Consider the following 18,046-nt stretch of genomic DNA (forward strand, 5'->3'; position numbering starts at 1 on the left):
TATTTATTTAATGATTACCTATTTTATTTTATTTTTTAAGCTCTTTATTGGAATATAATTGCTTTACACTCTTGTACCAGCTTTTGAGGTACACCAAAGTGAATCAGCTGTATTTATACATATATCCCCATATCCCCTCCCTCCCATAACTCCCTCCCACTCTCCCTATCCTGGCCCTCTAAGGCATCACCCATCATCAAGTTGATCTCCCTTTGCTATACAGCAACTTCCCACTAGCTATCTACTTTACAGTTGGTAGTGTATCTATGTCTATGCTACTCTCTTACTTTGTCCCAGCTTCCCCTTCACCACCCCCCCACCAACCCCCGTGTCCTCCAGTCCATTCTCTGCATCTGCATCCTTATTCTTGCCCTGTTACTGGGTACATCAGTACCATTTTTTTTAGATTCCATATATATGAGTTAGCATACAGTATTTGTTTTTCTCTTTTTGGCTTACTTCACTCTGTATGACAGTCTCTAGGTCCATCCACCTCACTACAAATAACTCAATTTTGATCCTTTTTATGGCTGAGTAATATTCCATTGTATATATGTGCCACATCTTCTTTATCCATTCATCTGTTGATGGGCATTTAGGTTGCTTCCATGTCCTGGCTATTGTAAATACAATAAACATCCATTGTTTAAGCTGAAATGAGGCTGGTGGGGAAACTGTATCAGGAAACAACACCTCCAGACTCAAGATTCCAAAATTCTACTTTAGAGTAGCTTGGGCCAGGATGGGATCTGAACTTCTGGGGAGGCTGTTAGGGAGCTGTGGCTTGGGCAGGGCCTGGGCAAATTCTCTAAGACAGGATGCCTGTGGCAGCTGCGACTTCCCTTCCCCTCCTTTCTCTCTTAGAAAAGTGAGTCCATCTGATGTATTAACCAAAGTACAAATGTCTAAGTGTCACCCTGCTTTAATTTAATTAAACCTCAAAGGATTTTTGCTGAAGACACACATGTGAATAGCATGTCCCCCCACTCTGGGTTAAATTAGCACAGAAAAAATAAGGGGCTTGATCAGGAATCATGGCTATGATGTGCACATGATTGGGTCTATTCCATCTAGAAAAGACCTCCATCATGTTCTGGGCCTGCCCATCCTTGGTGCTCCCAAAGTGTCTTCTACATCCACCACCACGGCATATGGAAGAGTCCTTTGTCATTGCCTCTTTTCTCATGTGTCTCCCCACTACTCACTTATCCCCATCCCAGGCAGGTGGCTTCATGAGGATGGGGTTCTATCTTGTTCAGCTTTCTACACCTAGTGATTAGCACAGAAGAGCTCACTCACACACATTTACTGAAAAAATAGTTATCGAAGCCACAAGCTACACAAAGATGCACAAAATAACCATGCGCTAAGCAGACCTCCAAAGCTGGGGGATCACTGTATTGGTAGCGGGGTGGGTGCTGAGGAGGTGGGAGTGGGTTCTGGGGAAAGAGGATTAGAGGCAGGAGACTCTGAGCACCATAAATGAATTTGCCAAATTAGGAGTGAGATGAAATGGGGCTGCTGATTCTTAGAAGTTGTTACATGTTACATCAATATCTAACCATCAACCTCTATTCCCTTAGAAACTCGGCTCCCTTCCCATTCTCCCCGTGGCTTTGTGGCATGGAGACAGAATTTAAAGCTACAGCAGCCAGGAAACCTTGTCAAGTACCACCTTACAAAACCATTCTAAGGCTTACCAGTAAATGTCTGGGCAACACTGATCCCTTGCATCTAAACAACCATGTGCGCAATTTTAGCTTAAGCACTCGACTTGACATTTATCATGTTTTATCTGTAGCATTTGATTGATAACTTCTGCAAATCAAAATGTTCTCTTAAATACTCCCCTAAGGAAAGTCTAACAGAAATATATACAAAGGAAATAAATGAAAAATTAGAATGTTATACTGTGCAATTCTTCATACTTCTTGCAGTCTTAGTGTAACTGGGATTATTTCAACTAGAAACCAATTTTCAGACTATTAGGGACTAAGTCCTAGACTTTTGTCACATCATATGATTGTTGATGTTCCTTCTTAGTGCCTGGTTTGACATGCTGCAAAAATAAATTATGAACGTGTCAGTGAGGCAACAGGCAAGACAGAATTAATTTACGAAAGGCTCCTATGGCTATTACAAAATCCAAGTCGTAAAATAAATATCATGTCATGTCCCCAAAATGTCATGGGACCAGGTTTCCAGATCAGGATTGGAAATGAGGGCAGATTTAAGAATATGATATGATTATAGGGCACGAATCTGGTGAGATCACAAAAGGCTCGATTCTGACTAAATCCTTACAAGGCACCATTGTCTGATGACTTAAGGAAAATGGATATGAACTTTCCCCAAGTTCGTCTTTCCTTGTGTAGAGGCAATTCTTTACATAGCATAACATTAAAGATTGAAATTATGAAAAAATAATTGTTAGGAAATGCTTCTGTCTGGAGGTTTGTTTAAGGCGGCCTCTGACTGGGGGGTTGTGAAGATCACTGCCCAGTCTCTGGAGGATCTCAGTGCTGGGGACTCCCTCCCTAGAGTAGTACAGTGCATCCCAGTTAAAAAGAGAAGATAAACTCTTGCTCCTCCACTAATTTTTTTGATACTCCTTCCTGACACATTTTGGGGTGAAGTTGAGACTCCATCTGGACACAGAGGATGAAGGGGACCCTTTGGTAAATTGGGAGACCTTCACCCCAAATTGATGGTACATTGCAATGGATGCTTACCAAGAGTAACTTCAGTTGGCAACAGGGCCTGCCACTTAATCTCTGCCGAATACAAGGGCACAAGATAATTTATTACAAAACCAAGTTGCCTTCTCAATTCATTGGCCAATGTCTAACAATTCTGGGTGGCTGGTCACATCAGTCAGTTACCTGTGAATTAATTTTGCAACTAACTTGGTTGGAGTACTTTCCAGCTGGTTTCATAACTTTAAATTAGCTGTTCTACAGCTACTTTATTATCATTTAAAATATGTTTTGAAAGATCTGCTTTTAAAATTCTCAAGACAAATATTACTCTAATGACTTAGAGTTTGGGGGTTATTAATCACCTATTTCTCTACTGCAGGAGATCCAGACTATTTGTGGAAGAAAATCTTGACTTGATCCTACCTTAGAGTATGGATTTAACCTACATTCCCAAGGAAATGTCCTATGGAGTTTTTTTTTTTTTTTTTTTTTTGAGAATATCAATTCTACCTTTGCTTAGGGGTTTGACGAAGCAAATGAATCTGTGAACATGAACTTACAGAAAGATATATCAAAGTTTCATCAAAGAACTTTGAACTTTACGTGGTTCAATTATTAACAAAAGCTTGGTTTCAGAGGCACTGGATTAAAATGGTGGAAGAAGAAAAGCTTGAAATATTCATTTTCAAATTCTCATTGAAAAAGCTAGAAGTACAGATTATGTAAATAGATAGACAATAACAATGTGAAGTAAGGATAAGAACAATCCAGAATATGGCAGTCCAGTGGTTAAGGCTCCATACTTCCACTTCCCTGGTCAGGAAAGTTCCACATGCCGTGTGGGAAAAAAAAAAGAACCATCCAGAATAATGAAATCCTGAAGGGACTTCCACAACTTTTAACGTTAATGAAGACAGAGTAAGAAATATTGATACAGTCTTGGGTTACACATGGTCTGGCCTCTTAGTCTGGAGGACCCCTCAACACTTGGCCCCAGAGAAGGTAGGAACATTCCGTCCTCTACCTGCCTCCACTCTGGTGGCCTCTCCCCAGCTCCTTGGGCCCTGCCCCCGGGCTTGTAAGTGTTATCCCTCCAACAGCCACCTATTTTCTGTGTTCGGAGGCTCCAGTTCCCAAGCTCCGGCCCTGCTGGGGGCAAGGGAAACACAGTGGCCACCGTGGTGTCAAGTGATGGCTCCTCAGGGCAAGTCTGGAAACGAGGCTCAGGACGTGGAGTTATACTGAGAACTGCTACAGATGCGTCTGAGTCTCCACACTGGGAGAACACAGCAGGCAGAGGGAGCGCCCTCACCCTGTCCAGAAGATGCCCACCTATTAGAGGATGCCTGCTGGATCCCACAGAGGGAAGGGTGGATGTAAAAACCTCCTGTGGAGACCCAGATCTGGAGGGAGGAACTTGAAGGCTCACGGTGGAGAGCATGCTGAGCTGAGGACTATTTTTACCTACTCTGCCTTTTGGCAAATTGTAGGTATACATAGAGTTCTGTCCTGTGATGTATAAATTGAGAGGGGAAAAAACTATCAGAGGCTTATTCAGAGACTCTGAAGCACAGGGGAAGAGAGCATGACAAAAATATTGAGAGGAAGAGCTTACTTTTGAAAATGATTTTCTATAGAAAATAGAGGAAAAATATAAAGCATATGCTAAGTGCTCCCAGTAAGATACACAAACCATGAAAAACAAAGTACAGGGTGATACATGGAGAAAATGAACTAAGTCATATGTTCTTTGGACCTGACACAATTAGGTCTGTTCCCACCAGGCCTGTGGCATTTCATACCTCGTGACCTTGCACATGCTGTCCAGGCCAGGCCTTACTTCCCTCCCAAGCCTGGCAAAGTGCTTTTTACTCAGGCTGCCCGACTCAGCCTACTCCACCTCCTCTGAAGGCCCCTCCTCACTGCTTTTTCTGCACACAGCACAGTGGGTTTTCACACTCCAGGGACGTTTCAGATAGTATTATCATTTACAACAGAATAACTATGCCTTCTCAATGACATCGCTTATATGACATGGATCTCTGTGACCCTTACCCATCACAGTTTTTGATATACAATTAATACCAATTAAAAAATGAGAGTCTCTGAAAGATAAAGATAGATGACAACCTCTTTTTATCACAGAGACCTAAACAGATATCAGTAGGACAAAGACAAAGGATAAAGGGAAATAAGAAAAGAAACATACATATTGAGACCCTGCTCTGCTCAAGGCATTAAAGTGCTTGTTATACTAAAGGAAAATTGGACATCTTATCCTTCCTTTTCAAAGAATTATGGTTTTAGCATATTGCCACAAACTAACTCAACGACTCTGGGGCGTAAATAATGGCCATGGAGAAACAGCTCTTCATAAGAGATTAGTGCAGGACCAGCAATTCTCAATTTAAAAATGGATACTCAAAGTTTATTGACAAGTTGATTTTGGAAAACTTGAATAGTATTTTCCCTTAGAAACGGCGAACTTAAGTCTCAGACCAAACTGCAAAGGCTTATTCAATGCGGAAGTCTGCTAGATCATATCAGTAACTGAACTGAGTTGCAAAAAGCATAGGCTAGGTTTAATTCAGCTCCACTACCATATAGCCAATGGTCACAACCAAAAGGATGCTTCCCAACTGTCTCACACATGTGCTGCCAATCAACTAGAATATTGCAAGTAAAATGCCCTTGAAATGCGCACCACGGTGCGGAACAATAAGAGCCACCAAGAGTTTAACTATTATGAAACCTAAATGCACATTAAAATACCGTCTGCAGGAAAATGTGTGCTCCCTTCTGCCACAGGACTCATCACCTGCGAGGCAGTGGGGAGATTACTCTCTGCCCCAGCATCACGTGGGCTTGGAAGTCAGGCTCTCACATGCATGGGGATTAAGAAAAGAAACAAAAGTTGTCTGTGTAAAGTAAGTTAAAGCTTCAGCCCAAGTGTCTACTGATTTTTAGGAGAAACTCATCATGGAGTTGATAACAGGAAAACAGTAAGGTGTCAGAGTATTTCCAGATGTCTGAGTTTTAAGTATAAGCCACAGGAGCACACATGGAATAACAAGATGGGGTCAAGGCTGACTCAGAACAGGCCAGCTCCTGAACCTTCCTGTCAAACAATATGATGCTTCCTCTTCTCAACCTAAGCTCTTGTCTCTGGTGTCACAGCCCCTGGAAAGCCAAAGCTGGGTGACCGTTGATCCCGTCTCAGAGGGCCTGCCTACAGTGCAGTTCCAGGCAGTTTTCCGGGTACCTGGCACCTTGTATTCTTTTAGGATTAGGTTGTACACCTCTGTGATGACATACATCACATTTTGCATTAGTCTGAGAAGGAGGTTACAGCTGCAGTCCCCAGTTATCTGAGTTCAGAGAAGCCAAGTGCCCCAGCCAAATGCGCTTCAGAGAGCTTCCCCCAGAAAGGACTTCCCTGAAGATAAGAATTCACCCACATTCCAGGGCTGGCCACGCACACAGCAGCACTCTTAAGCAGAAGAATGTGAGGCGCTCTCTTCTCCCATTCCAGCCTGGAGCCAACTGGCCAGTCCAACCCCTGGCCAAGGCCCATCCTAGCTGAGAGATCCGGGTACTGCAAGAAGTTGCTTTATCACATGACTTGCTGTGCAGGGGGGAAAGCCAGCCAAGCCTGTGTTTGGAGAGCTCTTCCTGAATCAGCCAGACTCTGCTTTCAGCCTCTTCCTTCTCTATCATGTGTTCAACGCCTCCCTGCTTTATCCACCTCAATCCATCTTGCCTCTGGATCAATTCAGACCCAGCTTCACTGCCTCCATTTAGTTGTCCCTCCTGTCTGAACAACTGGCAACAGTTCAGCTTTTTCGGGTACCCTCTTTGGAGGATGGCCCTTACAAATGGGCCTGGAAGGAGGGCCCGGCACTCTGGGGATATGACCTCAGATTCCCACACTTAGATTCCTGACCCACCCAGTAAAATGACAGACATGATGTTTCAGTCTGCCAGCAGAGTGTAGGGAGAAATGGTAGAGCCAGTGAAAAGTGTGGCTGGTGCCTCCCTCCCTTCTCACTGCCCCTCCTGCTGTGTGTCCCCTCACAGGAGGCCCTGTTCATCCCCACCCTCCTTCTGCCCCAGCCTGGTGTCCAGTTCTGCTCTGCCTGTGAGGACAGAGGTAGATGGCCTCCTGGACCTTAAGCCTGCTTGTCTTACTGCTCCCACCAAGGACTCAATGCAATCATCTTCAGCACATGGAAGAAATGACTTGTGAAACAGCAAATGATATCTTTTGGAGCCGAAGTTCTTTCTGAATCATGTATATTTCATTTGAATTTCAATCTCTGTCTTTTCTCTCTCTCTCTCTCTCTTTTTTTTAATATAGGAAAAAGACCCATATCTTTTTTGCTTACACTAGCGTGACAAAGTCCTCAGTAGCTTTTGTTCAGCTTCCCCCAGTCAGTTATGTTTAACTTACAGGAAAGAAAAAGGAATGCCGTTTGTAAGGAGATTTCAGCTAGCCTCATCTGATGTATTGAGAACTCAGGTAAGAAGCACCACAGAGATTAAAAACCAGACTGTAATTTAGGAAAAGATGGCATTTATCACTGCAGAACTGAACAGAGCCACAAAATAGGGAACAGTGGTGTGATTTAGACCCCCGATCTGCAACTGGCTAACTGTGTGACCCTAGGTACATTACTTAAGTTCCTTGGGCACACTTTCCTCATTAATATAAAGAAAGAAAAGGACTAGAAATTCTAGTCTTTTCTAGGCCTATCATTTTATAATTCTATGACCAAAATCAGTCTGAAATTATAAATTCTATTCCAGAAATTTACTTACAAGCCTAAAAATTAAACATATGGAAATTCAAATATTTAACACCAAGAAATTAAAAAGAAATGGATTCCAAAGAGAGACTTATTCACTGCTATCATGCACGAGCCTGTTGGAAACATCTGGCTATCTATGGAAGCCTGACATTTCTCTAACAAAAAGTGGTATGTGTGCATTCTAGTAAGTTTACTTCAGATCTCATTCCTCTGCACAATTCTGAGATGCATTTGTCTGTCTGTCCACTGGTTTATAATCTATTACTATATCTCCATATGTGTGTGCACCCCCCCACCAAAACACACACACGCTAAAACCTAAGCACAGAGTAGGAAAGTAAAGAAGCACCAGAGTTAGTTCTGACCAAAGAGGAAGACACAGGACTTACAGGAGCTGCCGAGTTCTTGACGGTGACACTGGGGGTGGTGGCTCGCAAGGCTCCACTCACTCCGTGGTAGTACTTGAAGCAGATCTTAGTTTCAGCTGAAAGACAAAAATAAAATGGGACTGAGAAGCAGGGTATAACCCAGGAAGAGAAGGCCCCGGCCAGAGAGGATACCCCTAGGAACTTCCACCCAATTCCTCCTATGAGCCAGGCAGCCACACCGGACAACCCCACCTCATGTGTGGCTTCGTGAATAGGTCCGACTTCTTTCTGAGAATGCATCATCAAAAATTGTTTTGGTTTTAGCATTTTGTACCCAAGCTGAATCCATCATTTAGACTTCTCTGTCCCATTAGAAGTTATTACTTTTAAACTCTCAGTTCTAAGATCTTAGGTGGCGTGGTGACCACCACCAATCTGTTTCTTCTGTAATTTTCTGTTACTGGATTCATTGTGATTAGCACCGTGGTGATCTGAAGGAAGACTCTGAGAAGTTATTGAAATACATGGATGAGCAGTACATTTTCTGATGTTGATGACTAGACAATAATGCTGAAACTCCATAACTTTTTGGCATTTTGATCTGCAGAGGACAAAATCTGTGGCCAATCTGAGTTTGACTCATTGGAAGGTGATCTGCTTTTCCCAATTTACTGCCTATAGGATTTTTTTTTCTTTAAATGTGAAAAATTTACCAGATTTTGTTTTAGTCCCTTATATTTATTTTGTTTGGAACAACATGAGGAATCTCCGATTTGAGATCCTGTTTCTCAAATCTGAGAATTTGTCTTCAATTATAATGTTTTTAAAAATAATGTCTACAATTTTCTTAGCATATATTTTAATATGTTCATTAGGGAAAATATGGACAATGATGACAAGTATAAAAAATCTTCCACGAGTGTTTTTTTTGCATACTTGAGTGTATAAACTTTATGCAATAATGCATTTTGCTCTTTTGAAACTAACATTATTAAATAAGCATGTTTGACCATCAGTTCAAAGCTTTGTAGATAGCATCCCCTGTTCCATGGACTCTGAATCAATTGTAACTTGGAAATATTTCCCCCGTCTTGGAAATTTGGGACTTTCCCTTTTTATTTGGGGTGGTAATGTCCAACTAAAGAACTACGTTTTGTAGCCTCCCGTGCAGATCACATTGATGCTGTTTGCCATTGTTATTTGGGTTTTCTATGCAGTTAAACCTAAACCTAGCTGATATACAAAGGCTTCTCTCTACATATCATATAAAAGGTATGAGAACTGCAATATTCTTCCTTAGAAGATAGTACTGTTTTAAAGATTCTCCCTTCCTGTGGCCAAATCGCTTTCCAAAAAGCACTGTATACTTCCACCAGAAAACATAACTCTTATCATCTCTGGAATCCTTGTTAACATTGAATATTATTAACGAAATATAAGCTTAAAATGGCATCTCATTTTTGTTTCATTTATTTGATTACTAGTAAGATTAAGCATTTTTTCATCAAATTTTAATTAGCCATTTATATTTAGTGTTTTTTTTTACTCCATTGAACTATAGTTGTTAAGACTTCGCATTGCCTGGATGATGCTTGGGTGTTTACCTTTTAGTGGACATATTCTTACTTTACAGATATCAATGTTTTTAGTTTTCTTCCTTGTTCATTCTTTCCCTGCAGTGATTTTGCATATCTGTTGACTGCCTTTTAAGCTCTTGGTGGATAATCTCATAACTTAGTTCCATATTCTCCAAGGCACAGAACGTTAGGTCTACATATCCAGATCTACAACTGTCTCAGCCTGAGAGGCAGGTATCTTATAGGTTAGGGATCACAGAGGGACCCTGAGCAGTGAACCATATGGACAAGTAACCACACTGAGTCAGTGTAGTTTAGAATATGAGTTACTTTGCCTGCAGGTGCTGGTGAAATCAGCATGGAGTAGCCGAATGGCCTCACCTCAAGTTTAGTTGGGTGGAAGGAAATTTTCCATAACAGGCATCCTGGAAAGGCACTACTAACTTTCCTTTCTAAGAAAATTATTCCGATGCCTTTGCATAAAAAAGGTCAGGGAAATTGCATGCAATCTTGCATTGAATCCCATTGATAGGGAAGCAGGCTAGTGCATGTTTAAAGCCAAGAACTCATGGAAACCTTCTAAGTATTGACTCTTTTTCTGAGAAATCCCTGGCAGAGTTTTTTTTTTTTTTTCCCTTACGCAAGTGTTTTAAGAGTCTATTTCAGTATTTAGTACCTTGATTATTGATGGATCTTCCTTTTATTTAACCTAAATATCACTTGTAATTTAAAATGATTTCCTTTCAAACTTGAAAGTGATATTAAATTATTTAAAACTTCTTATTTAGAGATGGGCTCTGAAGGGAAGTCACCCACAAATGTTAAAACATACGCAACAATATCATATACAAATGATTTGTTGTATGGATTTTGTGATATCACTTCATCTCGCAAAACTCCATGCAACTTTGGTGACAGTTGTATTCAACTGATCGGTTTGATTAGCCCCACACTGAGTTTTTGCAGGAGAAAGAGACTAGGTACTATTTATCTTTATATTTCCAGGGTCATGTAAGGTGGGGATTCTCTATAAATGCCTGTTAAAAATGACTGATGAACTATTGGTTTCATTTGATTGACTCCACTGCCCTACTATTAACCCAGGCGCAGGTACAGTGTCCTGGTGGGTCTAATCCTTCACAGAGAATTTTCTATGGCCTAATATTACATGACTTTTGGAATAGATTCAAGCATAGATAAAGACATTGTTACATTTTGGCTATTATTGCTGCCTCTGAAAAAAGTATCAAGGCTCAAAGGCCTTGTTATTTATTTCAGATACTTCATCTAAGGAGGCCTCTGGGAGGTAGTTGTATCTTTTTCTGCTCTTCTAGGTAAAATAATAATAACTCAAAAATCCCCCCAAAGTCTGAACACAAGGCATCTCTGTTATAATAGTTTTACTGTTTATTTGAGTAATTATCTATGCAGTAACAGAAGTTTAAGAAGGCAAAGTGATCTAAGGAAAGCATGGGAATGTGGGATCAAACAGATGTAAGTCCAATTCTTGACTTTCCCATCATTAACAGAGTGAGTTACACAGACTCTCTGAGCCTTAGTCTTCATGTAGAATGGTGATACCATTGCCAGCTTTGTATGTATCATTTCATGTACGGCTGTTGTACAGAGCAAACGGGATAATGTGTGAACTCCTGTATGCATGAAGTAGTCAACACATGCAAGTCGCCCTTCTTCACTGTATATTCATTTACGATCAACAGGACTGTCTTGTATAATTTGTTCAGGTATGTCCTACATAAAGTTGTCTAACCAAGGGGTGAGCAGGGGGTCGACATGCTGCCCAGGTTCCACTCACCAAAGAGTGTTGTTCTTGCCCTTCCAGAGGAAGAGGTTGACATCCTGAACTTTTATAGGTTAATGGTGGACCTGAACTAGATCTCCTTACAACATTTTGGTCACTTTTGCCTGGCACATAATTTGTTTTCAAATTTGGGCAGGAGTGACCAGCTCATTCACAAAATAGAATAAAACTAAAGTTTCTACCTCTACAAATATGTATGTTTACAACTATAATTTTTATTGGGGGGAGGGTATGTATTCAAAAAGCACAGACTGTTTCCTTTACTTACAGTATTACTTAAAGAAACAAGAAAACTATTGTTTTTCTTCCTCTCCACTTTTTAGGGATAGTAGGCCTGCTGTAGCCCTTGAGACATCCGTAGGCAATGATGGTAGTACTCTGGTGTAAGTATAATGTTCAATTTAGTTTAAAAATTATAACAAATTGGTCTTATTAGTTAATTAGCTCTTAAAATGCACCAGACCATTCATACTATTTTCTAATTTGGCCCTAACAAAATCCCTGTGAAGTACAGATAATTATTATTAACCTTTTAAAAAAGTGCTTAGCACAATACTTGGCATATAACAAGGCCTCAATAAATGTCATCTATCATTCTTATTTTACATCTAAGGAAAATGAAGCCAAAAGCTAAGCCCACTTATGCAAGGTCACACATGTAGTTCATGGCAGCTAGGATTTAAGCAAACATATTAACTTTTCATTTGGTAATTCGTCTCTAAAATTTTTTTTAATAATGAAGATTGTTGAAAGTGAAAGTGAACTTCCACTTTGAGTCATGATGTACTAGGTAATTCAGAGAACATCTAGACAAGCTGGAAAAATATGGAAATAAATCTGCCTGAAGTAGGGCTGCCAGATAAAATACAGGACACCCACTTAAATTTGAGTTTCAGATAAGCAGGGCATTAGATTTCAGTATAAGTCTGTTCCAATTACTACAAGGGACAAAACACTAAAAAAAAATTCATTGTTTATCTCAAATTCAAATTTTATTGAGTCTAATAATCAATTCTTCCTAAAACTGAAATCCTAGCCTGAAGACATCAGAGACCTAACAAGACAGTGGAAAACACTGAAGACAAGACCCAGAAGAAGAAAACTTAGAGGTGAGCATAGGATTTGGGGTTGCTGTTTCCCTTGGGGTGGGGGTGGGGGGTGCGCTATGTTGATTCCAGAAAAATGCACTGAGAGGCTGGGAAGGTGAAAAGAACTTTTGACCGACTTGCAGGGTTAAGGGGATAAAAACTTAAAGAGTTCAGAGTCTGCCAAAGAGGAGGACTCTGTTAAGTTCTTCATGATTCAAGTTGGAGCCCTGAACAGCAGAACAGATACCTTCAAACATTTCAAGTCTTGAAATTCAACTGAGGTTATTCTGGATTGCTAGGTATAGCCCAGAAGGAAATGCAGATGCTCCCAGATACGAGACAAATGTAAACCACATCCTCAAAATCCTGGAAACCCAATTTTAACTCCAGAAGCTATAATCATGTGAAAGAATCAGTTTCAATAGTTATCTTGAAGGAGTAATGGAAAGTACAACATCTTCAAATGCTCAAAACGATCAAGAAGCAATGGAATAATAAGATACAAATTAAAATTTGAGGCTGAAGAACATTTATCTTCAGTAAGAGGAAATAGCAAGAGCAGTTCTTTCAAAGAAATAATCAGCATTAATGGTATAAAACCTCAGGCTTCTCCTATTATGAAGCATGGGCTCTAGGCACAAGGCTTCAGTAGTTGTGGCATGAGGGTTCAGTAGTTGTGGCTTGTGGGCTCTAGAATGCAGGCTCAGTAGTTGTGGCTCATGGGCTTAGTTGCTCCATGGCAATATGTTCATTTGCACTCGGTGTTTTATTTAAAAATGTGAATTAAATGGGTTTTAAGAAATAAGCAGCTTAGAGAAGGGCTGTGACTTGTGATCAAAACAAAAGGAAGGGTGAAGGGCTTCTTAATAAATGGAATTGGTGTGCATTGATAAGGTATCTAAGACTGCAGATTCTACTACATATGTAAAGATATAACACTGGAAAAGTTATTTTAATTTAAAATTGATATTGCCTGCTGGATCTCATTAAGGTAGAGTTTTAAAGCTCCTCAGGCAGGGGTCTCTGGTTTTAGACCAACACCAAAGCGAAGCAGTCCCCTTTTACACATGCTTGTCCTGTTACATTTAATCTTAGCAACTTGCATCCAAGAACTCATTCAAAAGAAAGGATTGTATAAGTCATATTAAGTTGTACCAAAAAAACTTTGCTCTCCTGTAAACAGCCCTGAAAGACATGGTGTTTCTATTTGATTCTCAGATGATTTTTTTTGTAGTAAAATTCTCATTAAAGTAATATATGACTCTAACAGAAAAAATCATCTTATTGTATTAGAGAATATCATACTGATTTGTCAAAATTTTGTAATTTGGTGAAGATATAATTTTACTTGGACTTGTACTTCCAGAATGACCTAGAATGCGGTATTATGGACTGATTATATTAACTTCATACAAAATTTGAAAACAGCTGCAGAAAATAGTCATAAATTTTGAATAAACAGAGATGTTTGCATCTCTAAGCAGTTCACATTTGCCTAACATAAAAATTGCCGTGTGATAGTCATGTTTCTCTAATAACTAAATTATGATTATCTGAATGAAAAAAGTTAATTGTAACTGTTTTGAATTATGTTAACTGTTATAGCTTTTTAATATCAAGAACTGTATATTATTTGACTAATTTCCTATTTAGAACAGCAGCATAAATCCTATGTTAATGTTTTTCATATGGTACCACAGCAAATGTAGGAGATTGATTAAAATGAATCATTACATGAAATGATGCTAGAACTTTACTTTATGGGAAATACTTAAGTCGAGTTTTAGAGGCCAGATCCAAACTCAAAAACAAGGCAATAAATGCCTTTTGTTTCCGATTTCAGTGCTGGTTAAACTAGACAGTGTTTCTGTTCTCTGGGATCATTGCATGTGGAGTGTTTGCTAAAAGGCAATTAGAGCCTTCTTCTTCCTGCTAGGATAGAGTAATTGTAGCAGATTAATGCTTCTGCTGCCAACTAGATAGCTGATTGTAAAACAAAATGTTTAAAGCACTTCAGAATAATGGAAGCAACAAGGACTACAAATTCTAGATGGGGGAGTACCGGTGAGATGAGCTGGTTACCTGCAGCCCCTTTGCCCTTATGGCAGGGAAACCAGCAGAGCTGCTGTGGCCCTGTGGGGCCAGAATGAAGGACTGGAGACTTCAAGTATCTAGCTGTTTTCCCCTCAAACATTCGCTGAATCATGAAAAGTGAGCCAAAATCTTCTGTCTCTTGGTACTGAGGAGACCTGGCAGGGAGAGAATCACCTGGGAAGGGGCCCAGGTGAAAACCCTCAGCTCTCCATCAAAGCCCTGGAGAGGGATCCCTAGGAACAGGGCAAGCTAGAAGGAGGCTGAGGACTTAGCAAGCCTCGACTGTACTCCATTAAGCTCATTCTCTTATTGGGCCAAGGCCATGAGCACCCCACTGCCTCACTGAAAGAAAAGAAAACTCTTCTGAGGGAAGATGCCATTGCCAAAGTATCTACAATATTCTACACCTAGTTTATGGCGACTGAAAATTCCCAAGTATGATAAGAGACAGAAGCAAATGACCAAAAGGAAGAAAGAAAATGGAACCAGGATCCTGATACTGAAGTCATTAGACAAAAACTTCAATGAAACGATGATTAATATATGCAGAAAATGAAGTGCACACTTTGCCAGAAAATTAGAACCAATAGAAAAGAATCAGATGGGGGGTTTAATTATTGAAAAACAGAAGGGTTGAAATTAAGAACTCCATACATGGGGTTAGCCACAGATCTGATATAAGCAGAAAGAAGGTTAGTAAAGTGGAGCATAGGTTGATAGAAAACATCTAGATTGAAGGAAGAGAGAGACAAGAGGATGGAAAGGACAGAGGAGAGAATAAGGGACACAGTGGAACGAGTGGGACAAAGGCAATAGCTATTGAGGAGACAATAGCTTATTATCAAGCCTGGATAAAAACAAGAATCACTCGATCACATCAAAAACTCCTGAAATCCAAAGGCAAAGGGAAAAGCCTTAAAAGCATCAGAGCAAAAAACAAAACAAAAAAACAAACCTATATTATCTTCAAAGGAATAACAACAAGACTAAAGTTGATTTTTCAGAAGACAGAGAAATGACATTCCTAAGTGGTGAAGAAAAGAACAACTAACCTAGAATTCTCTGTATTTCATGAAATCATTGTACAAAAGTGAAAGTGAAGTAGTAATGTTTTCAGACAAACAAAAACAGGGAGGATTTATCACCAATAAGCTTGTACTAAAAGAAATACTAAAAGGGAGCTCTTTCTGTCAGAAGGAAAATGATCTCAGACAGAAGGAAGGTGACAGACAGGCTGAAATGTGAATTAGACTCTGCTTCTTGATTTGGGTGCCGTGTACATGGATGTGTTCACTTTCTGAAAATCCCTAAGCTCTGCATTTAAATTTATGCACTTTTCTATGTGTGTTTTGTGCTTCACTCAGAATTTTTACCAGAAAAACCCAACAAAACAAAACCCTGCTTACAGCCTTACATGCATACACAGAGGAGAATAGCCCCAAGCCAATGAGCTAAGAATCCATCTCGAGAAATTAGAAAAAAGGAAAACAAATTAAACCCAAGGAAAGTAGAAGGAAAGTGAATAAGAAATAAAAATAAGAGCAGAAAGTAATTAAACAGAAAACAAACATATTTAGAAGATCAAGAAAACCAAAAGTTTTTGGAAAGACTAATAAAATTGAAAATCCCTGTTGAGGTGTAGAGAAGGCTTAAGTAACATGTACGTGAAATAAAACAGGAGCATCACACAGCTGCTGGCACTCTTAGCAGCCCTCCCTCCTGGATGGAGTGGGCTGAGCTGTCTCCGAGCCTCCCTGGGGCATTCAGGCTGAGGTAGGGATCCCAACAGACCCTCCAAGGCCAAATACAGACCTCAAAGTCAAGTGTCTTCTCTGCCACATATTTCTGTCTCTAATCCTGGCTTACTGGGGTGGGTCTCTGCATTTCAGTCCAAGTGGAGGGGAGAGTCATGGCTGGTCAGATGGTGGAGGACTGAGTTGCCTGGAATTGAGATAGGCCACAAACCAGAAGACTGTAGACTGATGGACTATCATACTGAAGAGCTCCAGAAGATAGAAAGTATGGCTCCTAGCATGAAGGGAGAGGGCCATATGGAGACCCTTCCCCATTTCCTATGCTGATTACATATGTCTTGAGCCAGCTCTTAACCTGCTGGAGCATCTTTAGAGGTTTTTCTGGGAAGTATGTACTTTTTTTAGGTATTAGCCAGCTTCTTTCCAGATTACTGGTGCCAGGATGTGCGAGGATATATTGGGGCATCAGCCTGATGTATGAAGAGTAGGGTTTTTGAGAGTGTGGGGTGGAGGTGGGGATGCAATCTCAGTATGACTTTTAAATGAACCCCTTATAGTCAGGGAGAGGATTTTGTTTTGTTTTATTTTGTTTTGTTTTATTATTTTTGGCTGTAATTGAGTCTTCATTGCTGTGCTTTTCTCTAGTTGTGGCGAGTGAGGGCTACTCTTCCTTGCGGTGCTCTGGCTTCTCCTATTATGAAGCACGGGCTCTAGGCACAAGGGCTTCAGTAGTTGTGGCATGAGGGTTCAGTAGTTATGGCTCGTGGGCTCTAGAATGCAGGCTCAGTAGTTGTGGCTCACGGGCTTAGTTGCTCCACGGCATGTGGGATCTTCCTGACCCGGGGATTGAACCTGTGTCCCCTGCATTGGCACGTGGATTCCTAACCACTGTTCCACCAGGGAAGTCCCAGGGAAAGGATTTTGAATATCACCTTTCAAAACTGGATGGAGTGACCACATAGGTTGGCTATTTTAGAAGATCTAACTGATGAACAGGTTTCATGATACTGGAGCATGAGATACAACACAATTTCATGGTAAAGCAGGGCAGAGCTCAAACTCATGGCTACTGAGGAGGTTGGGAGGGTTACAGTAACCCTTTGGGTTAACTGGGTATATCCTTGACCACACACAGATCTTAGGAATGATAGGATGAGGCAGGGTATAATTTCTGATATGTGGTCACCAGACATTCCTGTGACCTTATTTAATGGGGCTAATGTGTTACCAACTCCAAGGTCACCACTCACACAGAAATCTACAGAAATGGCTCTCCTGGATTTATGTAACAGGCAACCATGTTTTAATCTTGTGAATGGGCTGCATGACAAGGTGAAATCCTCAGGGGTGGGCTTCTTTGGCAAGAAGTACACGAGTCCATCCTAGTGGAAAAAACTGCACTTACCAGGATTCCCCCTTTCTTCTCAGGGGACTCTCTTCTCCCCCTGTCCAATTTTCCCTTGGAATCTAGGAGACATCATTAAAGTTTCTCACGATTTGATGCTCAGTTGGGACTAACTTGGTCAACTGCAGATGGGGCTGAATGACCACTGTTTTCTGTGGGGAGAGTTTTGCATGCTAGGAACACTCAAACCTGCAGTTCTGGGCCCCGGGAGAACTCACCCACCACTTTGGCTTCCTGGCACATATAACTTGGTAACTCAAAATACATATAAAAATGGCAGGCCATCTGGCATGCTGCATGTTGAACTGGCTGCTGCTTTTCCCAGGTGCAGTTGATTGTGTAAAAAATTAATAAACAGAAACCTAAATTAAATAGAGTTGGGAGACCAGAAGGGGGGGCACTCATGCCCTGCGGTGACAGCAGAGCCCAAC

The 18,046-nt window shown here is 40.7% G+C and overlaps 1 protein-coding gene across 1 annotated transcript in view; it reads right to left on the reverse strand.

Moving 5' to 3' along the window:
- The window catches only part of HECW1 (HECT, C2 and WW domain containing E3 ubiquitin protein ligase 1), a 250,113-nt gene that overhangs the window by 195,540 nt on the left and 36,527 nt on the right, over positions 1–18,046 (reverse strand). Inside the window, exon 3 of the mRNA XM_057731731.1 lies at positions 7,897–7,991. Within this exon, the coding sequence (XP_057587714.1) occupies positions 7,897–7,991 (95 nt within the window). The remainder of the gene's footprint in view (positions 1–7,896; positions 7,992–18,046) is intronic.

This window comes from Hippopotamus amphibius, chromosome 4 (genome assembly GCF_030028045.1).
Source record: "Hippopotamus amphibius kiboko isolate mHipAmp2 chromosome 4, mHipAmp2.hap2, whole genome shotgun sequence".
In the NCBI taxonomy this organism is placed as follows: Eukaryota; Metazoa; Chordata; class Mammalia; order Artiodactyla; family Hippopotamidae; genus Hippopotamus; species Hippopotamus amphibius.